The 18,870-nt window shown below is 46.0% G+C and overlaps 1 protein-coding gene across 1 annotated transcript in view; it reads left to right on the top strand.

Moving 5' to 3' along the window:
* The window catches only part of BTBD16 (BTB domain containing 16), a 51,093-nt gene extending 32,435 nt beyond the window's left edge, over positions 1–18,658 (top strand). Inside the window, exons 11-16 of the mRNA XM_023511764.1 lie at positions 10,389–10,480; positions 11,753–11,835; positions 13,902–13,979; positions 15,548–15,646; positions 17,018–17,206; positions 18,590–18,658. Of these exons, the coding sequence (XP_023367532.1) occupies positions 10,389–10,480; positions 11,753–11,835; positions 13,902–13,979; positions 15,548–15,646; positions 17,018–17,206; positions 18,590–18,658 (610 nt within the window). The remainder of the gene's footprint in view (positions 1–10,388; positions 10,481–11,752; positions 11,836–13,901; positions 13,980–15,547; positions 15,647–17,017; positions 17,207–18,589) is intronic.
* The last annotated feature ends 212 nt before the right edge of the window (positions 18,659–18,870 follow it).

Genomic DNA, 18,870 nt, shown 5'->3' with positions numbered 1-18,870 from the left:
ATATACCCTTGCTTTATATATGTCATATACCCATTATACATATACCCATTATGTTGTGTTCCACACCCAACAGATATGCCATATACCCTTGCTTTGTGCCCATTAAGTGGGAGCACCCCAACCCCTCCTGCTTCCTTCCCTCATTCCCCCCAACTTGAATTGAATTGAGTTTTTCTCCTCTATGGACGTGAATTAGATCATCTACTGGCTTCGTATTATATTGAGTACACTGCCCATTTGCTTTCCATTCTTGTGATACTTTACTGAGAAGAACGCTTTTCAACTCGGACCAGGTTAATACAAAAGATATAAAGTTACTATCTTCTTCTATGGGTGAATAATATTCCATGGTATATACATACCACAACTTCTTAACCCATTTCTGATTTGATGGGCATTTAGGTTGTTTCCACATCTTGGTGATGGTAAATTAAGCTGTGATAAACAATTTAGAGCAAATGTCTTTATGATAAAAGGACTTTTTTTCCTTCTGGATAGATGCCTAGTAGTGGGCTTGTGGGGTCAAATGGGAGGTCTAATTTGAATTCTTTGAGGATTCTCCATACTTCTTTCCAAAGAGGCTGTATTAGTTTGCAGTCCCACCAGGAGGGGGACATTTTGAGGCCACCACACTATGGGGACCTCCGAGATGGGACTGAACTTTCCTAATGTGGCAGGAGGGGACTAGCAGTGAGGCTGAGCCACAGCTGTGGGCATGGCCCTGGCTGGCATCCTAAGCAGAGGGTCAAGACTAAAATATTGCTTAGTAAAATGAGTCAGCTGCCCCTTGCCCCATCTGTCTCTGGAGTGTCTGAAAGACAAGCCAGGAGGAAATGTACCCAATAATTGACTTCGCCAGTGACAACTCTACCTGCAAATAAATACATTCTGCCAAGCCTCGCCCATTTTCTTTTTCATTCTTTTTTTGTTGTTGTTGCAGTTTTTGGCCAAGGCCGGGCATGAACCTGCCACTCCCAGTATATGGGGCCGGTGCCCTACTCCTTGAGCCACAGACGCCACCCACCTCTCCCATTCTTTTGTTTATTGTTTTTTTTTTCAGTCTTTCGTTCATTCAACAAATATTTATTGAACACACACTGCGGGCCTGAGACTCTAATGGAACATTGACAGGGCAGTTTACGTAGCCAGGTGTTTTGGAAAAACGTCAAGCTTATTTTTATTGCTGCCTGAGAACATCAGTATAGGAAGGGATGTCCCTACGTTTCACATTCACACGTACACAAATGCATCTACAATCACACACACATAAACACACACACACAAGCACACAACCTCCGCACCTCGCAGCCTGTTTTCCTGGCAATAGTTATTTTAGAAAAACAAATAGGCTGTCCAGAATTAAATTTAACATTTCCTTGCAGGAAAAACAAAAAATGTAAGCAAAGCTGTCGCCTTCACCCATGGAGTCATCATTTCGTTCTACTTAGCAGCCAGAGAAGTTCAGAGAAGCTGTAAAAGCTCGTAATTGGGAAAGCTCCATGAGCAGGCCAATTTTTAACTTTTTAAAAGTTGAAAGCTAAAAACTTAATCCAAGTACAAAATACATACAGAAAAGTGCAGAAACTTTAAATGAACAACAAATGAATTTCCAACAGTGAACATGCCAGCATAACCAACTCCCACACCAAGACATGGAACACGACCAGCCACCAAAACAGCTCAACCAAGTCACTGCCTCCCGCACACCAAGGCGAACAATATCCTGCTTTTGAACTTCATGTAAATAGAGTCCTACAGCATGCAACTTAGTAACATCTGGCTTCTTTCACTTAACAATGTATCTGTAAAATCTGTTGACCTGGTTGTATGTCCCAATAGCTTGTCATTCTCATATAATATTTTGTTATATGATCACACCATAATTTATCTATATATTCTGAGGTTGAAGGACATTTTCAGCTACTAGGAATAGCGCTGCTATATGCTCATGTCCTTTGGTATACACTTTAATAGTTATGTGCTTCTATTGAGTATAAACCTAAGTAGAAGTACTATGTCATAGGGCATGAAAAAGTTCAATTTTAGCAAATGCTGCCAAGGACTTTTTAAAAGTGGTTGTGAGAATTTATTTCCTAACCAGCAGTGTATTCGAATTCTGGTTTTTCAATATTCTTGCCAACATTTGGTATTTTCAATCTTTTCCTTTTCCGATGGCTCGATAGTCTCTTTGTTCATTTAGTAACCGTTGATACCTTCCGGAGTACCTGCTCAAGTTCCTGGCCCATCTTTGCTATCGGTAGGCATGTCCTTTTCTATATCCTGGTACATGTCCTTGGTGAATATGCCAATTGCAAATACCTTCACTCTGTGGCTGGCTTTCTCACTTGCACAATGGTCTTTTGATGAACAAAAGCTTTACATTTTAGGGTTGTCCAATCTATCAAGTATTTCTTTTATCATTAGTGCTATTTAAGAAATCTTTCCCTACATCAAGGCTCTGAGAATATTCTCCTGTTTTCATCTAGAAGCTGTATTGTTTTACCTTTCACTTAGATCTACGGTCTATCCAGAAGTACTTCTGAAGCATGGTGTGAAATAGGGGTTAGGGTCATGATCTTTTTTCCATAAGGATGTACAGTTGATCCAGCACCATTTTTTGAAAAGACTATGCTTGCCCAGCGCTCTCCAGTGTCACCTGCGTCATCACATATGTTACGGTAATGTCTGACATGCTCGTGTCAGAAAGTCATACTCATGGGGGGTCATTTCTGGAATCTCTATTCTGTACCATTAGTCTATTGCTTAACCTTGAACCAATATCACACTTTCTTAATTAGCAGTAATTTTGTAAATCTCAATATCTAATAATGCAACTTTGTTCTTCTTGGGTTTTTGGATTTATTTTCACCTACATACCTTAGAAAATGAATTGCTACGATTTTGATTGGGAAGACACTTTTACCATCTGTAGAATTTGTTGTGATAGCTTCGTATCTGATATCGGTAACTTGTATATTTCTTTTTTTATTTTCTTTTTGAGACAGTCTCACTTTTGTCGCCCAGGCTGTGAGGTGGTAGCATTGATTACAGCTCACTGCAGCCTCAGAATCCTGGACTCCAGAGTCTCCTGCCTCAGCCTCCCAAGTAGCTGGAACTACGACTATGCCTGGCATTTAAAAAATTTTTTTGTAGAAATGGTGCCTCACTTTGTTGCTTAGGCTGGTCTCTGAGCTCCCAGCCTCAAGTGATCCTCCCACCTCAGCCTCCCAAACTGTTGGGATTACAGGTGAAAGTTACTGCACCTGGCCAGTAACTCCTATATATCTTTTCTTTTTTTCCTCAATATGTATTGCTAGAGGTTTATTTTACTAGCCTTTTAAAAGAAATGCTTTTTGGATTCGTTGATGTGTTTCAATTGTATGTTTTATGTTTTGTTAATTTTTCTCTTCACTATTTCTTTACTTCTCCTTTCTTTGAGTATTACGTGATATTCCTTTTCTAACTTCTTGTGATGGGTACTACACAGTTTTTAAAATTCTGTCTTGCTGGGCTGATGTGCTGTGCTTCCACAGGCCTACCCCAGGAAACCCCTAGGGAGTACCCCCTCCCTCTAGAGTCTGAATCAGATGCCCATTCCTTGGGCTCCATGGTAACCCACATACCTCTCTGTAAGATTCTCACTTGCTCATTGAAAACATTTATCACGATTACTTGTTCCTAAGGATGGCTTTCACACTGGCCATTTGCCAGAGGAACTGTGTCTTATAAACTTCATTTGCCCAGCCACCAATATTTAACAGGAAGGAGGGAATGAATGATGCTTTGAATGTTCTCTAGAGATGACTCGAATCTCTGAAATAGTTTACTCAAACTCCGGAGACAACTCCGCGTTCAATGTCAAATATATGATACAAGAAGCAATGTAGTGCCTTTTCTGGTGAGCTGTTTGGTGTCCTGTGGAAGCAAGTACTGGGTTTGCGAGGCCCACAGCATGTCCCCAGGAGGGAGAGCTGGAAGAAGTGCGCAGGGTGTGGGTTGGTTTCAGTCCTGCTAGCCTTGGATTTGACCTTGATTTGTAACTGACCTCAGGCACGACAGTGTGTGTTACGTAGCACGTGGAACTTGCTTCTCAGGGCCTGAGGACACCTCTCCAGTTGCTTTGGGTGTGCTCGGGCTTATTGGAAACCTGTCTCTCGCTTCTTCTTCTTCTTCTTCTTTTTGTTTTGTTTTTGAGAGAGAGTTTCACTTTGTCGCCCCTGGTAGAGTGCTGTAGCGTCACAGCTCACAGCAACCTCAAACTCTTGGGCTTAAGGGATTCTCTTGCCTCTTACCACAACACCTGGCTATTTTTATTTATTTATTTATTTATTTTTTAGCGATGAAATCTCCCTCTAGCTCAGGCTGGTCTCAAACTCCTGAGCTCAGGCAACCCACACACCTTAGCCTCCCAGAGTGCCAGGATTACAGCTGTGAGCCACTGCCCCGGCCTTCTGGCTTCTCCTTAATCCCACATGTCCACTTCTCACTGCCTGGGACAGGGCTGGATCTTTGGAAGTGGGGGGAGAATCCAACCCGCAATCAGGTGAAATTGATCACAATAATTAGAAGAAGGAAAGATACCTGTACACACAACACCCCTTTCTCTAGAGAACAGGGTAGAACTTTTCTTATGATTACACTACAAATTAGGGACAACAAAATGTGTTCAGTTCATGTCAGTTCTTAAGTGGCTCACTGTATTCAATCAAGGGAGATTGTGATGCTGGAAGGTCCCTTAGTGGTCAGTTGGCCCCTGACCTTTCATTTTAAGCCAACTGAGTTCCAGGAATGGTAAGGGGCTTTTTCAGATTCCTTCTGCAAACTGGTGGCCACACTGTGGTTGGCCTGGGTCTTCCAGGTCTTCTGACACTTGGTGATCTCAAGGTTGAGGGAAAATCATAATAAACCTATAATCAGACCTGCAGAGAGACGCTCGGAGGAAGGTCTGCAGGCCCTTAGATAATCTAATCACTAAATAGGTTCCTCTCAGACGCTGCAAGGGTGAATTCTGGCAGTGGGCTTAGAAGTGGGCTCCTTCATCAGAAGGAGCTCATTGAACACAGCCAGTGAAGCCAATTCCCTCAGGATTCCAACATCAAGGCGCCTGACCTCTCCAGCTGAGTCTCTTCTTTCCTCCTACCTAAATCTGACCCAGCCTAATGGGGCTGGCCAAGGCCACCTCAGAAGTCTCCCCACACTGGATAGATTCTTCCTCTGAACATCTCTCTGCAGAGAGGACGAGAGCATGTGCTGGCTGTGTGGGTGTGCACTGGCCTGACACACCCAGTGGCCCTTCTCCCCACACACCATGCCCAGGGGAACTTCCAAGGAGACCCTCCCAGCTGTGCCCTGCACCCAGGTGCCTTGAGCACCTGCCCTCTCAAGGGAGGTGTGCTGTGACATGGCATCCCTAGGACGGATAGAGGCCATGTGCCTTTTGTGAATCATGGATGGCATTTGCAGATATAGCCACAGAGTCTGCATGAAACTGGGCCCCCCTGGCATGGCAGTGCGGATCTCTTTACCAGAATCCTCCTTTTGAAATATCCCATGAGTGAGTCATGGACATTAGGGCCATTAAATTGTCGTCTCCTAGAGTCGCTCTGCCAGCCCTGTGCAGGGACTGTAGTTCTCCTTATGTGACTTTCCTGCTGCTTGCCTTGTCTGGGCCTTCTCCTGCTCTGCCAAGTCCTGCTCCTGCCCCCTCCCCCACCCCTGCTTTGTCTTGACTCTCTGGAACCCAAACTCCCCTTGCTCTCAAGATCCGTAAATATTACCCCCAAATCTTACTCACTTTTTACTTCAGCCATGTTGCTTCTTGGCTTTCTGGACACGCTGAGAAGCACCAAAACGCACCTTCAGCAATAAGCACAGGAGTCTGAATGCAGGAGGGCCATTTAAAGGGCAGCGCTGATTAACATTGGACAGGATTCCAATGAAGCCTTTTCAGTTTTTCCTTTGGGCAAGGGTCAGGACCATCTTGGCAGTCAGAATAACATTGAATTGGGTCTCCATGAAGGGCTGATAGGACTTGGTCTATCAGGACAGATGGGCATGGCAACAGCACACTGGACTACTTTGGGATAGGGGTACCTGGCCATACCAGGTATGGCAAGTGTGTGTGCCATGTGCACCAGGGCTGGCCCTACTGGCATTCCTAGAAGACAAATTGTGGGCAAACAGAAGGATGGGATCGTGGGGTTACAGCTGGAGAGTCAACAGAGGCCACATCATTCATCCAATTACTTCACCTGAGATCTGGCAAGCTAAGTGCCAGGTGCTGTAAGAGGCACTGATAATGTCACAGCAAGCAAAGCAGACACACATCTTCATCTTCATGGAGCTTGCAGTCTGGGAAGCAGAGTCAGACAGTAAGTTAGGCAGAAGGGTCAAGAGGGGTCAGCCGCTGTCTGCCATTTGCTGCCTATAGACCTGGGGCAAGCAACCCAACCACTGCGAGGGGGGGGGTAACAATAGCTGCTCGCCAGGACTGGTGGAGAGGGCAGCTCTGACTGGAAGAAGAGGTGCCGGCAGAGTTGGCAGGAGGTGCTGAGAGGTGGCAGCATTTGGTAGGTGTTGATGTGGTGCTGGCAACAGGGAATGTTGTTTCATTCACCACACTTTGGTTCCTTGACTTCAGAAGGTGCCTGAGTCCTATGCTGAGTTAAGTTGCAGGAAAAAAGCCATCTCTCCCTTTTCATTGTGAGTTATTGCCCCCAAATGTGTATTTTTCAAACTTTAAAATATTATTTCAATTATTTCTCAAGTTAGCTGAGTATTTTTTATTGTAGTAAAATATATATAATATAAAATTTGCCATTTTCACCATTTGTGTGTGTTCATTTCAGTGGCATCAGGCACACTCACGCGGTGTGCGGTCAGCTCCAGAACTCTGTCATCATCCCACAAAACAGCACCGCCCACCCCTGCCCCAACCCTGGCTATCCCGTTCTACCACCTGTCTGTCTGTCATACTGTAGGTCTCTGATGACTTTAGGAACCTCCTGGCCTAGACTTATAAAGTGTCTGTCCTGTGCCTGGCTTATTTCACTGGGCACAATATTGCCAAGGTTATCTATGCTGCAGTGTGCGTGTGTGTGTGTGTGTGTTAAGGCTGAAATCTGAAGTGCTGGAGCTGTCAGGGCTGAAGCTCTGAAGGCCGGAAGGGTAAAGGGCTCCAGCAGGTGACAAAGTGGAGGAAGTGTGACAAGGTGGAGGAAGTGAGAAAATTGTGGCTAAGAGCATCTCTAAAATTACAATCTGCTCCAGTCAGAGGGAGGCTTGTTTCCAGGCACTGCCTTGCAAGAGATCTACAGGTGATAGATAGAAAGCAGGACCCAGAGCCAACGTGGTGTGTCTTTCAGTATCTAGGAACTGTGGCCTGTCTTCCCTAAAGGGGTCACACCCCAAGGCTTTCTTGATGAACTTTAGATGGCAGAGACCATGGCCTGAAGATGTCCCAGACCAGTAGGCTAAACTCAAAGAAGTGCTTGCACAGACAGAGCTCAGCCCCAGGGAAGCCACACCAGCCTTTGACCCTGCTAACACGGCCACGCAGAGGCCCCAGACTTTGCAGCCTGCTCACTCCAGGTTACATGTCACCAGGCAAATGTGCTCACCAATAGGCCAGACAGCAGCAGCTGCTTCCTCACATAGAGACCGTCAGGGTGCCCGGTGCTGGCCTGGCCCTGGAAGGAGTGCAGAACGCTGGTCTGTGATAATGGGTCTCTCTAGGTTCAAGGATCAAGTTTATACGATTGGATCCAGGGAATAGGCCACACCTCTCATATCTTTTGAGATTTTAGAAAGTCAGAAGCTGAGGACACCATTTTCTTTTTCTTCCTTCCTTTCTTTCTTTCTTTCTTTCTTTCTTTCTTTCTTTCTTTCTTTCTTTCTTTCTTTCTTTCTTTCTTTTTTTTCTTTTTGAGACAAAGACTCAGTCTGTTGCCCTGGGTAGAGTGCCCTGGCATTATAGCTCATGGCAACCTCTAACTCTTGGGCTCAAAAGGTCCTATTGCCTCAGCCTCCTGAGTAGCTGGAACTACAGGTGCCTACCACTACGCTTGGCTAGTTTTTCTAATTTTAGTAGAAACAGGGTCTCCCTCTTGTTCAGGTTGATCTCTAACTCCCGAGTACAAGCAGTCTACCTCCCCCCCGGCTCCCAGAATGCAGGATCACAGGCATGAGCCACGGTGGCCAGCCCAAGGACACCATTTTCTTTTTCTGGGGTGGTCCATGGTTTGGGTGATTTAGGGGTGGCAGTGATGGTGAATTCCACCAAGAACAATTCCCTGGACTTGACCCACTGGTCACGTCCAGGTCACTTTTCCTAGGATGGGAGGACGACAGTGGTCTTCAGGAGGTGTTGAAGATTTTCTGGGCCTGGCAGCCATGTACACAACTCCTAGCACTGTGTCCTCTGCCCCTCCCATCTCCATTAGGATGCACCTGCAGCTACTGCTCCCATTAGGTAGGGTGAACTCAGAGAGGCCTGGCCACGTGAGCAATGGCTGGCTGTGCTGAGATGTGACCTCTGCCTGATTCCAGGCCCAGCAATGTAGTTGAGCAATGAGCTGACCTATGGCCTTTCTGAGGGAGCTACAAGAGTAGGCACCATAAAGGGGTGCCACTTCCCTGATGCTATAAAGTCCAACCACCTGCCTCAATGAAGCCATTTCCAAGTCCTCTAGGAGAGGAGGGCTCTCCAGAGAAGTCTGGGTGACTGACCTTTGGGCCTGAGTGCCTCTCAGAGGGAGACTCTGGACTTGCTTCCTCCTCCTGCCCAGGAGCCTTCCCACTCAAGAAAACAGGAGCTGGGCCTTGTGGCTTCTGGCTGGAGGGGCGATGCTTCCCTCTAGGCCTGGTCTTCCCACAATGGCTCCGAATCCTTGTATTTAAGGGGCAACTCCAGCAGGTGCTCACTGCCTAGGGGCAGCACTGGGCCATGGGGGGTGTGCTCAGGCACTGGCTCACGCCCAAGTTAGGCTGGAGAAGACAGGACTTTGTCAGCTTGGCCCCTTGTCACTGATAGACACCTGCCCCCCAGCCACAATGCCACCTCAGCTGTTCCTCTGTGCAATGGTGAAAGAGAGGCAGAGAGGGAGGGGCAGCCAGATCAGCCAAGGAAAGGAAGCAAGTGAGGGCTGATTGTTCCACTGAGATGTCTGTGTTCTTAGGGCCCACACAGCACCCACCGGCCCCAGCTCCACTTGCCCTGGGTAATGAAGGGCTGGTTCCAGAATCAATAGCCCTGGGCCCCTGAAGTATTGACCGGCTTCACTGATGCCTGCTCTGTCCAGCTGCAGAAACAGGCATGCGGCAGATGCATGTAAATAATCTTTGTACCAAATAAGATCTGACTTGCATTTGTGCCTATCTCCTGTTCCCCAGCTCCTCAGCACCCCTAGACCTAGGGAGAGGGGTTGGGCAGCACCAGGAATTTCCAGATGTTATGAAAACAAGTGGTTCTGGGAAGGCCGGCAGGAATCTCCAACAGAGGCGGCACATAGGGCCAATGATGCATCAGTCCAACTGGGACAGGGTGTGCGTGACTTAGACATCACTTTTGATTCATGGAAAAATAATCTCAAAGCACCCTTGGCTGGTCCTGCTCAGGATCTGCCTGGAGGACGTGACTCTGCACTTTCAAAGAGACTTGGAAAACTCATCCCCTGTGTCCTCATTTGTCCAAACTGGCCATTTTAAGAAGCAAATTATTTCTAAACAAGAGTGAAGGATATTTATCTGTGCATGTGTGTCTCCTCAATCAAAATCTGACCTTGTTAAGACAGCCCTGTGGGGGAATTAATTGGGGTTTGGTATTAACACTGACTATAGTGCAATGGATGGTGAAATGAGCTGCTAAAACTAGTTGGCCACATATCCTCTCTCTCTTTCTTTCCAATTTGGCAGAAAGCACTTTTGAAGTGTCTAGTTCCATCTCTTACTGGAAAGGTTCGAGCCCAGGCTGGGCTTCTGTTTCCTATCTGTAAAATGGAGCTGATCACACTTGCTGTGTCTGCCCCACAGGGAGTTTGTGGAGCCAAGTGAGGAAATGTCCATCAAAGTCCTCTGTAAAGGAGCATGTATTAGCATCAGTCACTCAGAACACATGTGTGGGGCACCTACAACATGCACAGCTCAGGGGTAGATGCTGAGGGGACGCGACCATTTGTCTCCAGAACAGTCTCTCTCTGGGGTTTAACTTCACAAAGGGCATCGAAACTGCTCCTGTGTCCACACTCCTCACCCATCCAGAGACAACCAGGCTCCATCGCCCCCTGGCCGGGGAAACCACTAGTCTCTATGACACGGCTTTCACCAGCACAAGCTAATTCCAGAGAGGAGTTTTCTGAAGCCCTTTTGTCTTTCTTTGTGCCTCTGCTAAGCTTTTCCAAGGACTATTGCTTTCTGGACCGCGACGTAGGACAGAGCTTGATGCCGCTCTTCCTCTGTTTACACCTGTACAGCATTACCAGAGGTGAGTCCCAGCCGCGAGAGGCCCCACTCCTCAGCTGCCCCTGGGAGAGAACTGGTATTGTCACCTTCCAAGCTCTGTGACTTCGGAGAAGTCATACAACTGCTTGGTCTTAGCTTCCTTGTGCAAAATGAGGGTAATCAGATTCCATGAAGCTTGGCCGTGGGTGCGGGGAGGATGTCTTGTGAAGCAGTACACGTGGTCAAGGGCTGTTTTATGGCCATCGGGTCGTGTGCTCTGCCTCTCAGCATGGGAGTCACTTCTAGGCCACCTGTGAGACAGTTTGGGAACAGACTGGTTCTGCTCCAGACCAGGCCTGTGCTCCCACAACCTCATGCTGCTCTGGAGTGTGAAACTGTGACTTGGAAAGAGGGTGGGAATGTTGGGGAGTATGTTTCGGGCACTCCAGGAGGCCCCCCAGTGCGATCTCTGCATCTGTAAAGACTTCTGAGCACATTCTCAAAGCCATTTCAGCTGTCCAATATAAAGTAGCTCTAGAACTCAGGTAGTTTTGTCCAAGTTGCTTCTAGACACTCCAAAAGCACCAATTATCTGATCTCAAATCTCACTGGCCAGGTAGAATTCCAGCCAGGGGGCTGTGAGCACTTGGTGCAGGAAGGAAGTCACTTATGCACAACTTACGGATTCCCAGGGGCCTGGCAAGGAGGCCTAGAAAAAGTAGGGGAAGAAACATGAAAACAGAAGCAACTTTTATTTGGAAGAGCGTGCAGCTTAAATATCTTCTTCCTTCTTTATTTGTGAATTTTTTTTTTTTATTTTTGGTAATATTATAAGAACCAAAGTATCTTTGAAGAGTACTGATTGGTCGAAGCTGACCTTTGGGGCTATCAACAGCTTCTTCTGCCATGATAGTTTCTAAGGTACCCTCCAGGGTTCCCTGGCCAGGGATATCTTCTTATGTGATTGATGAGAACCTATTTCACTCAAAATAATGTAAGTCGAACTTAGATTAAGACATTTTTATGCAATACAGAAAGTTTCCTACTGAAATTGAAATGGTCATCCAGTTTGGAGTGAATTCATTCATTCCTTTGGAAGTTGGTTTGAGAGTTAATTTGGAAAACAAAAGTAATTGAGTCTGAACACACCCACAGCGAATCTGAGCTGTTTTATTCCCACTTCATCAACCCTAAATGAGACCACAGGCCCTTTTCACTTTCCTTAGCACATCTTTATTCTTTCGGTGAATGAGACTTCAAAAGTTCCGCTGTGAATAAATAAATGTAAAAATGTTCCCTCTGTGTTTCTTCCCAGGCAAGGATCTGGAGGAGTTAAGGCACATCAACATTTTCCCGGAGTCGTGGATGGTCCGGGTTGCAGCCAACCATTACCACGCAGTAAGTCACCGGCTCGGCAAGGAAACAAGTACCACAATTTATTGCCTCTCTGACTTTGCTTTTTCTGAGGATCAGTGTGTTTCACATTTGAAACTTCTGGGCATTTGAGGTCAGGACATATTTGGCTTCTCCTCCAGGGACCAAGGGGAGGACAGAGCATCCAGCCTTGGAACTGCGATACTTTCATGCATCTGCCACATTGATCGGGAGAGTTAAGTGGGGTACAACAGTGCTGGTCTCACTGGCCCCCAAACCAAGTCCCTTAACATGCACAAACGAAATGTGCTTACTACTGAAAATTTTCAAAATGCAGAGAAATGGAGAGAAAGAAAAGATATACCCTCAGAACCATCACCAAATGCCGTCACTGTCAAATCTCACTGTATTTATTGCTGTCCAGCTTCTATACATATACACTCAATTGAATGTACTTCCTAATTCCATTTTTAAAAATATTTTTGGCTGCTTTATTTATTTATTTATTTTAAATTCCAGATGAATATCAGGGTATACGTGCTTAGGTTACATTGTTTGCACTTGTTAGGAAAAGTTCCAGTTGTGTTTGAGACTTTCGCCCAGGAGGTGAGCCATATACCCCTAGATTGTATCTATTAGGTGGGGCTCACTGAGCTCCTTCCCTCCATTCCCCACGCCCCTCCCCCTTCTTGAATTTAATTGTTTTTTTTTCTCGTGTGAACCTATACATGTTCATCTACCAGTTTCAAATTAGTATTGAGTACATGAGTTGCTTGTTTTCCCATGCTTGAGATACTTTGCTAAGGGAAAGTTCTTCAACTCCATGGAGATAAATAGAAAAGATGTAAAGTCTCCATCTTTTTTACAGCTGAGTAGTATTCCATGGCATACATATACCACAGTTTATTAATTTAACACAGTTTTTTAATGGCTACAAACTCTTCTGCCAAGAGAACGTGCCATGATCAATGCTACTTTTCCATTTTTTATTGTAAAAACTTACAACGTTTCTAATTGTTTACTATTATAACTGACAGTATAAGAAACATATTTTCATTTAATGGGTTATTATATTATACTTTGTTTTTTAATAGGATACTCTCAAGAGTAGAAATGCTGGCACAAAAAAGGAATGTGCATTTTTGTTCTTGAGACATTAACAAGCATTGGGACCAACTTACTCTTCCCCCGGTAATAAATGAGTCTCATTTTGCACATCCTCAGCAATGGAGAGCATTTTAATTTCAAATCATTTTTGTAATTGAGAAGGGAATAATGACATCTCACTTTTAATATGCATTTCCTTTATTCCTTTTAAATAAGAATATTTTTCCATGCAGCAGTTCACCCTTTGTGAATTGTCTGTGCAAACCATTGTACTGCTGTGTTTCCAATTTTGCATTTTTCGAGATGAAGTGAGGCAGTGTGTGAGTTCTGAGGATGTATGAGTCACCGGTTAAAATGCAATCCAGTTCAACAAATACCTATTGTAGTGTGCAAACCACAGTCTCTGAGCCCCCACCCAGTAGAGGATGACTGCATAGAAGGGCGTTGCTCAAAGTCAAAACTCCAAACTGTGCTCTAACAGAGTGGCAGAGGAGTCACAGAGAGAGGGGACTGTGTCTGCACTAACACCTCGGGAAGCCCCCCACCTCCCTCTGACCCCACCCACCTCCTTCTTTTCGCCTATGCTGCCATCCTCCCAAAATCCTCTCTCCACTCTTCCGCACCCTCACCTTGGGACCTGCCATGTGGGGCCTCTCTGGCTCTTGACTTTATGACCAAGTTCATCTCTGCCTAATTGGCCCACTACGTACATATTTTCTGTCTCAGATGACTTGGGAACTTTCTTTTCTCCTCTTGCATCCTCTGGAAGTGCTGAGCACAGCCCCCCTCAGAGCAGGTCTCCAGCAAAGGCCTGCAGCAAAGGCCTGCAGACTGCAGGGATGGCTGAATGTAGGATCTAGAGGCAGAATTCTCTTTCAAGCAAGGTGGGAGGAGTGGGGTCAAGGAATAGACATGAAGATGATGACAAGCACTCACATCTGGTGGATGAGGCTGCTGGTGAGCTGTGTCCATTTTCCTTGCAGCTGGAGAATGGGGGTGACATGGCCCACCTGAAAGATTTTACCACCCAGGCTATGAGATTTGGGCTGCTCTTCAAACAGGTACTAAAAACTGGACCCAAACAAGGGGAAAAGCTACCCTCTTGTGCTTGCTTAAGGACCTCCATAGGGTTGGTAGTCCACGATCACTCCTGGCCTCTGGTGGGAAGGTCAGGGGAGAAGTCATGGGATCTTTCCTGCATGCTCAGCAGCTCCTGGCAAATAGAATTCACAGGAAGGGGCCTGGGACAGGCTGCTTAGTAATCTGATGTGCATCCCAAATTTCCCCACTAAAGTGACCAACTGTCCTAGTTTTCCTGGGATGGAGGGGTTTTTCTGGGATGCAGGACTATCAGTTCTAAAACCAGGGAAGGCCTAGGCAAACTGGGATGGGTGGTCATCCCATAACCTACAAACAACAGCCACCCACTAGCTCAACAAGAGACGCCCCGCCAAGTCCCAGTTAAGGTTGTTCATTCTGGGCAGCTATTTTGGTGGATCCCAGAACCAAATTGTTTTGGATCAAGAAGCTTGATTACAAGGCATCTTGGCACTCAGTCATCAGAGGAATGTCTGGGGTTGGTGGCTGTGCTTTAATCTTTGGGCTCCCTGTGACAGGCACAATTCTCCAAGAAATCACTGCTTCCCTGTGATTCTTTAAAGGCACCCCAATTAGTGATCTCAAAAGAATTGGTATTTCAGGGAGTCAGGGCCTAAATCTCATCATGAGAGAGTCTCTTCTGGGTGAGGCCTGGATGGACTGGCCCAGCTCCTGGGTTGCAGAGACTTGCCTAAGTAGGCAGGTGTAGGTCACAGGGGCCAGGGCTTCCTGCAAGTACCATGAATAGACAGTATCTTAGACCTGTCAAATCAGAACAAAATGCTGCAGACCCTGGGTCATCTAGGAACACACCCAACCCATTCTTTCCTCCACTAGAGAACATGCAGAGTAAATAATATTGTTAGTGCTTGGTAACTAACTCTACTTCGCTACTAACTCTACTGACTGCAGTCCCCAGTCCCTGGGTTGTTAACTGATACCGCGTGTGACCTGTTAGGAACTAGACACACCAGAAGGGGAGCAGCAGGCAACCCAGCAAAGCATCTGTGCTTACAGCCGCTCCCACCTCTGGCATCACCGCCTGAGCTCTGCCTCGTGACGGATAAGCGACAGCACTGGATTACCATAGGGGCACAAACCCTCTGTACACTGTGCATGTAAAGGATCTAGAGTGTTCCTTATGAGAATCTAATGCCTGATGATCTGAGGCAGAGATGTGATGCACTTGAATCATCCCATAACTATTTTCCCCCTCCTGATCCATGGAAAAGTTGTCTTCCAGGAAACTGGCTCCTGGTGCCAGAAAGGTTGGGGACCGTTTCTCTCCTATAAACTTCTCCTGACTGTACCGTTAGTGGTATTTACCACTACTAAGGATTTGTGGTGTCACTACAGTTTGGCTTTTCCTGTCCTCCTAGGCTTAAATTGCTGTTGTATTTTCACTTAAAAATCTGCTGCCAAATGAGTCATTTTGTTGTTATTGCTATAATTTATTTTGCTATGTGCTCTTGACTTTGAAAACTAGAGAATTTCTCTCCCTTCCCTTTGTTGTTTCTCTTTCCCAATTCAGGAGTACACAACTCATTCAGAAATGATCGCCGTATATGGATTCTTCTTTGAGATAAAGGGAATTAAACACGATACTACCTCTTACAGTTTTTACATGCAGGTAAGAGGGATAGAGCACGTGAAGGCTATGTCTCTGAAACAGCCTTTTACACTCAGAACAAATTCGTATTGCCTTAATAACTGATTAATCATTAATTAACAATTAACATGAACCATACCGTGAGTGCTAATCACGCTCAGATACGTGATGTCGTTTGATCTTATAACAACCTTGGAAGGTGGGTATTGTTAGCCCACTTAGCAGGTGGGGATCTCAAAACTCAATATCTTCGTCTTCCTATGGCCTGTGTTGGTAAATCCAGGGTTAAATTCTAGTCTATGTCTCCACATTGGGAGCTCAGTTTATCTTTAATTCAAACGTCTTAGGTGATGCTTTACATGATGGTCACCTTCCATGAAGGTGACAGGTAGTGCCCTTAGGTGGGAGAGGGGTGATCTTATTTACTGTGGCAAAGCATAACTGGGGGCAAGGCCCCAGAGGAGTCAGGAGGGTGCCCACTCCCCTCAATTCTCCTGCTGGACTCTGAGGACAGGAGCAGAGACTCAGCTGTCAAATGGCCTGGTGAGCTGCAGGACCTTGACGAGTTCCATGAACCTTCCTTGGTCCCGTTTCCTCATCCTTAAGATGGAGCAGTTAACAGGACATACCTCCCTGAGTTGATGTGGGTGTTAACTGTGTTAATTTGTGCAAAGGGCTTGGAAAGGGTCTAACTCATAAAGCACCTTATGCACTAGCGATGATGACAATGATGGCAACTATGAGGAGGGTCTGCTATGTTCCACTTAGGATCTGTGTATAAGTCTTCTCTTTTCTCTGAACTGCCAATTTTTGAGAAACTATATCTTCTTAGTGTTTTTATTACTACTGCCAATCCTGGTACCTGGGAACATAGGGGAGCTTTCGAGGAGGGACCAACAGAATGAACAAATAAATGGGTGAATGCGTGAAGGCAGAAGCCTGAGTTTGGGTCTCATCTTTGCCACTACCTCGTATTTTTGAGCCAGTCATTTCTCCTTCTTGGGAGTCAGCTCTTCATCTCCAGTGATTAAACCATCTTCTTACACAATGCATCTTTCTGGATGGAGGAGATGAATTAGTTAACACCAGTCAAAATGCCCATACGAGTATTCTGTTGGTTTTTAATTCTGGCAAAGTGATAACAAAGCTTGACTTAATGATAGATTTCAGGGTTGGCTAAAGCCCAGGCCATCAGCCCACGGTTTATGTATGGTGAGAGGTCAAATGTCAGCTGACTCTGCAGCTGTGGTTCCTAGGAAATGGAGCCATTTGGGAAGTGTCCTTTTGCTGCCTACAAACGTTATACAGGAGGAACTGGATAGGAACCAGATGGTGCTATCTCTGGGCCTCCTTGGTCACAGTTCCACCTGAGATGGGTCACTCTCTCTGCAGAGAATAAAGCACACAGACCCGGAACTCCCTGCTGTGGTCTGGGAGGATGGTCCCATCAACCTGAGGGCAGAGCGTGTGGTCAAGTACGAGATCAGAGCCCAAACGCTGGTCAACGGCAAGTGGCAGGAGTTCAGGACGAGACAGATCACACAGAAGTTTGGGTTTGTGAAGCCATCCTGCAAGAGCCATGCAAGTGTTTGTCTTTTTCTTTTTTATTTCCTTTTGTTCTGTCTCTTCCCCCATCCCTTTTTTGGGATATCACTGGCTTCTAACCTCCAGTGATCTACATTGGAGTTCACTGGGGAAGCTTGCTTAGTTTCTTAAGGATTATCACAGCTTCAGATAATGGTAAAGAGAAACATTCTAAAATGAAAAGCAGGGGACACTGGTAACTGGAGCCCAAATCTAAGTGCCTCACACCAGATGCATTTTATAGTGTCCAGTGCATTCTATAGTGTCTGTGAGGGGAAGATATAGCCATGGAGTATGTTTGCATCAGCGAATTACCTGTGCATTACCCGACACTTTCCCTGAAATCCATAGCCTGGACGCACTTGCCTCACTCTGACCCATCAGAGGAGGACCGGGCCCATCAACCTCAGTGGGCAGTGGCAGCATCCAGGCAATTCCGTGCCTGGCCTGGCTTCTGACAGCCACGACATAGACATTGGCAGAACACCTAGGAGGAGCTGCTTAGGCTGTGAGTTCAAGGAGGTCAGTGGTGTCCCTTGCCATCCTTCAGGGAATGGGACTTTGCCAAAGTCTGTGAGTAGTTCCCCGTTCCCACCGCACATCAGAATCCCCCTGGCCTACTCAACTCCCCAGGCCAGAGCACTACCCAGATCATCATACCATGTGCTCCATGGTTCAGGCCTGAGGACAAATATTTTAAAAAGCTTCCTAGGTGGCTTGGTGCCCTGTAGCCCAGTGGTTAGGGCGCTGGCCACATATACCAGGGCTAGGGAGTTTGAACCCGGCCTGGGCCTGCTAAACAACAATGACAACTACAAGAAAAAAATAGCCAGGCATTGTGGCAGGCGCCTGTAGTCCCAGCTACTCGGAAGGCTGAGGCAAGAGAATTGCTTAAGCCTAGGAGTTAGAGGTTGCTGTGAGCTGTGATGCCATGGCACTCTACCGAGGGTGACATAGTAAGAGTCTGTCTAAAAAAAAAAGCTTCCCAGGTGATTTTCTATGGTTTTGGACATCAGAACAGTACTTTCCTTTGTGGAGGTGAGGAAGAGGGCTTGGTATAGTAACCAAGAGTGAACAGGAAAGAGACTTCTGTGTGGCTAGGAAACATCCTTTATCTTGATCAGGGTGATGCTGTCCCAGTAGTTCTTACGCAATGAAAATTCACCAAGCTGTACTCTTAAGATTTGTACACTTTATTGTATTTCAGTTATACCTAATATTTTTAAAAGTTTATTTTAAATATTGTCATTGGTGGTTCTGACATGCAACCAAAGTTGAGAACCATCAGCTTCTGTAATTGTTAAGCCTTCCTCTTTCCCCATTTAGAAGACAATTTTTATCCTGAAAGTCCCTCTTGCTTTGTTTTGTTTCATATTTTAGGCCTTGAAAATCCAAACTGTGGGCATCCCAATATATGCAAGTTTCGCTTTCATCTTCCCAGTATCTTGACAGTTTCCAGAAGAATCTATGGGATTTTCCTCCCACCGGTCTGCATAAAAGAAAATAAAATAACGTGAAAGGAAGCACTCAGGTACTCAGCTGGCCTTCTATGATGTCTCTTGTGGACTCTGCCCACATTTGTACACTCATCATTGGAGGGTGGAAAGTGCCAGGCCCAAGTCCATTTGCCATCACCGACCGCCCAGCACCCTGAGTCCAGC

Source organism: Otolemur garnettii, unplaced genomic scaffold (genome assembly GCF_000181295.1).
Source record: "Otolemur garnettii isolate 467f Iridium unplaced genomic scaffold, OtoGar3 scaffold00021, whole genome shotgun sequence".
Classification (NCBI taxonomy): domain Eukaryota; kingdom Metazoa; phylum Chordata; class Mammalia; order Primates; family Galagidae; genus Otolemur; species Otolemur garnettii.
This window is presented reverse-complemented; position numbering and strand designations above follow the sequence as displayed.